Genomic DNA, 5,324 nt, shown 5'->3' with positions numbered 1-5,324 from the left:
TCCGTATCGAATAGTGAATCGCTACCTCCATTGCCATCTGGATGGGAGGAACGAACCGTAAGTACTACGTATTGCATTGTGACTACTATCTACATTTAGGAAAAACTATTTATCTTCACAATTTTATCGTTATAATTTAGGATGCAAACGGGCGTTTATATTACGTAAATCATATCCGCCGAACAACGCAGTGGGATCGACCAAGTGTTAGGTCAGTTGTTCTGACATACTGCATAAAATTGTGCAATCTAGAGAAATCATTGACTAATATATTATCAATTTCAGTGCCTCGGAAGATCCAACACGACGTATTCAGAGCCAAAGTTCTACGCCCGATCCTAATACGACGATGACACGAAACTTCCTGAACAGACATCACATCAGCGAAGATCAAACGGAAAGCAATCGAACTGTTAGTTGAAATAAATACCAAAAGACTTGTGTGAAAATATAAAGCTATGTATTAAATTAATATTGAATCACTGATAATTTAATGTAGGAAAATGAAGCCTTACCTCCTGGTTGGGAAAGGAGGACAGTAAGTAATATAAGATACCATAATTAAATTTTTCTAATAGTAACGTCATAACAATTGATCTTTCAGACCGAAAGTGATAGAGTATTCTATGTAAATCATATGAGGCGCATAACGCAGTGGGAACCACCTTCTTCGTAAGTTCATTATTTATACAGAACATTACCTTAAAAATTAGCCAGTGATTTAGTTACGGTACATTGTTTTAAGTATATCATATAAAGCTAATTTGTAATTATAATTGATTAAAATTCCTAATATATCGATAATTAATATAAGTAATGACTATCGTGCGGCTGGTATGGAACAACCTGCACCATCGCAACCTAGTCCTGAGATACCAGTGCCTGTGCAACCAACTCCTATAACAGTCTCTCCTACTAATACTACGAACAGTAATGGTGTCAGTCCACAACAGGTACAGCAATTAACTCAGTATTGCTATCCCTACGTCAATGCTGTGAAGTAGTTTATTGAATAAGTTTATATTACTATTAATTAAATGTTGTTTAGGCTCAGCGCAATAAGGCAAATACACCGCCTTCCAAGCCTCCTTCGGAAGAAGTAAACAAAAATCCAGTTTTTTATTTAACAATGCTTCGCTATAATTATAGTAGTTTTAATGATAATCTTTGCCATTAACGTAGTCATCGAACTCTAAACTATCGGAACAGCCCTTACCACATGGTTGGGAAATGATGTTTACGGAGCAAGGACGGCCTTTCTTCGTAGATCATAACACGAAGACTACAAGTTGGGTAAGCGTTTTTAAGTTCATTTCGGATTTAACTTAAATATAATTTAATTCTCGATTCTTGTGCTTGCATAGAATGATCCAAGAGTTACTGGTCAAACTGCGCTTGGTCCTCTACCGGTCAGTAAGTTAATTCAGAACATAACTACCAATTAATTTTTAATCTTGATATTTTTTGTACCCTATAGCCGAATTGGGAGATGCGTTATAGCAATGGTCGTCCTTTCTACATTGATCATAGTATGTTAATATATGATTTGAAATATGTAGAAACAATAATTGATTATATCATATTAAGAGTTATTCATCATGTCTATTTATTATCAACTAATTAATTTTGCAGAAAGTCGGAAAACTCAGTGGGAAGATCCCAGATTAACGGTTATTACAACTTTTAATTATTCTAATAAATGAAAATTAGCTAGTTTTCAACTGTTTCTTAATTAGTTTGAGAACTAATAATTTAAATTTTGGTACTACAGGTCATGCCTTACTCTCGTGACTATAAAGCAAAGTATGACACTTTCAGACAATGGATGAAAGTCCCGGTAAGACTATTAATCATTATATAATTGCTTAATATACTGTATGTGGTTATGTTAAACTTCGTTTAGCGTACTAATATTTGAATGTCGTAACTTTTTCGCTAGGACAATCTACCAAATAAGTTTGACATCCGAGTCAAGAGAAGTCATATACTAGAAGATTCTTTCCGATCTATCTCAGCTGTAAAGAAACCCGATTTGTTGAAAACTAGACTTTGGATTGAATTTGATCAAGAATCTGGTCTTGATTACGGCGGCTTAGCTAGGTATGCTAATTCTATTCATTGGTTAAGATTCTAATAAAAGTAGGAATCTTGTTGTAGAAATTAAGTTAGCTACATTTATTCGGTTCTAACACTTCTTTCTTATTCAGAGAATGGTTTTATTTACTTTCTCATGAAATATTTAATCCTTACTATGGCCTGTTTGAATACTCGGCAAAGTATTTTTTCTTAATTTTTAAAAACTTTTGATTTCCAAACTTGATGACTTTATTATCTTGACGTTTAGTGACAATTACACTCTCCAAATCAATCCTAATTCTGGCTTATGCAATGAGAATCATTTGGCGTACTTCAAATTTGCTGGAAGAGTTGCAGGGATGGCAGTATTTCATGGAAAGCTATTAGATGGTATAATATTGCATATTGCTTTTTGATACACAGATCACTTTGTGTTCTAAAGTGCTTTGATAATTTGTATCCACTTAAAGCATTCTTCATCGCTCCTTTTTACAAAATGATGCTTGGTAAGCCTATAACACTGGATGATATGGAAGCAGTTGTAAGTTTTATTACTAAATATGAAGATATCTACTCAGTAACATTTTTATATATCATTTTTCACACGACTGATTGCAAACTATTAATTAGGATACTGAGTATTATAACAGCCTGCAATATATCATGGAAAATGATCCGAGTGAACTTGATCTTTTATTCTCAGTTGATGAGGAGACACTTGGAAAGGTTTAGGAAGTTTTAATACTATAAAAAACTTAGCTCTCTTTTCAACTAAGTTAGATTTTATATTTACTATTGTATTTTATTGGATACAATAAAGGTTAATCAAATAGATTTGAAACCTAATGGTAAAGATATTCCTGTCACAGAAAAGAACAAAAAAGAATACATAGAGTAATACACAAATGTTGACTTTAATTGTAAAATATTATTAAGTAACTTCCTAATTAAACAATGATTATTATATACAGTCTCGTGATCAAATGGAGATTCGCAAGTAGGATAAAATCTCAAATGGATAAATTTTTGGAGGTAATTGCACAAGCAATAGATGGAAAGGTGTTTACTTTTACTCACGAAAGTTCTTATTATTAGGGATTTAGAGAATTAGTATCTTTAGAAAGGTTAAGAATTTTTGATGAAAGAGAAATCGAGGTAACATAACTATCTGTGAAAGGGTCATATCGTTCATTGTAAAGTAAAATTATTTATCTCGATTTGTAGCTGTTAATGTGTGGTATGGGAGATATTGACGTTCATGATTGGCGTAGAAACACAAACTACAAGAATGGCTATGGTGATCAGCATTTAGTAATACAGTGGTTCTGGCAGGTTAATGAAATAATTAAGCTAGTGCTATAATGTAGAGTGATTCTCCTTTTAACATTTAATTGTAATTATTTATAGGTTGTTTACGCTTTGGAGAAGGAGTCTCGCTTAAGACTGCTTCAGTTTGTTACTGGTACATCTCGTGTTCCTATGAATGGTTTTAGCGAATTATATGGTATGTCATCTATCGATGGATTAGAAATATTAAGTATAATAAGTACTTTTTTCTAATTTGTCAATAAGCGAATATCATAAGCCATTGAGATTAAAGTTACGATGTTATAAAAATTTACCAAAGATAAATATTTTTCATTGCTTGATCATATTTTGTACAAAATTTCAACATTAGGAAGTAATGGGCCTCAACGGTTTACGATCGAAAGATGGGGCAAATTTGATCAACTACCTCGCGCTCATACATGGTTAGAAGTTATCAAATCAATGTCTTCTTTATTTTCTTCTGGAAAAAATTTGAACTAACTTTGTTTGCATATTTTTAGCTTTAATCGCATTGATTTACCGGAATATAAAAGTTATCAAGACTTACATGATAAGTTAATTATGGCCATCGAATGTACACAAGGTTATGAAGGAGTAGATTAAAGTTGTTGCAGTCAGCATATCAGTTAATTCATCCTTTCATTCATAAGAAATTGGAATGATACAAAAGCATGTCATTGTCGAAATAGCTTTACCAAATCCCGAATGTCAAAGAATGCTACGTTTTTTCAGGGCTAAATTATACTTATTTACACATATCAGCTTAATCGGATTAACTTGTACTATAACTTTTATATCAGCCTAGTATCTCTTCATGTAAAATATTTTTTACGTCACTTGCTTTTGCATATCGCTTACCATATTTTGAAAGACAAAAAGTCATTTCTAACGCTACGGAAATCAGTTTATATTGCCAATAACTTCTATTGGAGGATATCTATGTTAGTAAAATAAGTAATATATGATTGTTACAATTTTACAGTGAACGCTATACAAATTGCTATCATATCAATAATACGAAACGATAGTGCACAACGAGCAAGTAATGGTTAAATTAGACTTTTATTGACGTAGATCTTCTAGATTTATTAGTTACCACGCCACTAGGAGCAGATTTATTTACCCAATTTAATTCAGTTTTTGAGCAGCTTTTCCCCATTGTATTGCGATAACCGTTGACGGTACATCCTGTAACTTGTTCATGTCCTTCTTCTGTATTTTCAATGGTATGATATCGAAATTGAACTGTACTGGATGTACCTGTTAATATCCTTGTGGTATTAATTTATATTGCTTTATTAGTTGGGGAGAAAATTTCCGATATTTCAGTTGACTACATGTAAGAATTTTCGTTTGCATTGTACGTATTATAATATCGACACGACATGTTCATAACCTTAACAGATTTAATCTCCTTCAATATAATTTCTAGTGTTCGGGTGAACTAATGTACTGTACAGGATATCTGTTTTGCAGATAATATCAATACGAAAGGCCAAACTTTTAATGGATAAAAATAATATGTCAGTAACTTTTACGCTAAATCATACCTACACTGATACTTCATATTGCAGGTACATAAAAATACGCCATTTAAGCTGTTGATACACTAGTCTGTTATAACAAGGTTATTTTATGCTTTAATCGGTGTTTACGATAGATAGCTTTGATGAATAATTTTGGCCATGCTACATAAAATAAAACAAACGAACTATTATAATTCTATGTATACGCGTATATGATTAATTGATTAATAAATATTCGTATACCGTAGTTGAAAAATAACCAGTATAGACTCGTCCCCGCTCGGCGCTCGCCTTGTACGTTGATAGCGAGGGATATACCGTACTAGTAATTATAAACACCGCGCAAATATACTGCTGCGGTTGCGGGCAATCATCTGGTGCTATTTTAGCAAA

At 32.6% G+C, this 5,324-nt stretch overlaps 1 protein-coding gene across 1 annotated transcript; it reads left to right on the top strand.

The window, feature by feature from the left end:
* On the top strand, positions 1 to 4,008 carry TRIADDRAFT_22479 (uncharacterized protein; the record flags this gene model as incomplete). Its single annotated transcript, XM_002110879.1, has 20 exons — positions 1 to 57; positions 141 to 241; positions 815 to 986; positions 1,183 to 1,293; positions 1,365 to 1,409; positions 1,478 to 1,529; positions 1,633 to 1,670; positions 1,772 to 1,837; positions 1,940 to 2,100; positions 2,208 to 2,276; positions 2,345 to 2,466; positions 2,547 to 2,617; positions 2,707 to 2,802; positions 2,897 to 2,970; positions 3,048 to 3,108; positions 3,172 to 3,231; positions 3,301 to 3,408; positions 3,484 to 3,584; positions 3,759 to 3,827; positions 3,906 to 4,008. Coding segments are annotated over 20 exons (1,737 nt in total), but the record flags the coding sequence as incomplete, so codon positions are not given.
* Between the last annotated feature and the right edge of the window lie 1,316 nt (positions 4,009 to 5,324).

Source organism: Trichoplax adhaerens, genomic scaffold (genome assembly GCF_000150275.1).
Source record: "Trichoplax adhaerens TRIADscaffold_3 genomic scaffold, whole genome shotgun sequence".
Lineage (NCBI taxonomy): Eukaryota > Metazoa > Placozoa > Uniplacotomia > Trichoplacea > Trichoplacidae > Trichoplax > Trichoplax adhaerens.
The sequence above is the reverse complement of the archived record's forward strand: the minus strand, read 5'-3'. Positions and strand labels throughout refer to the sequence as shown.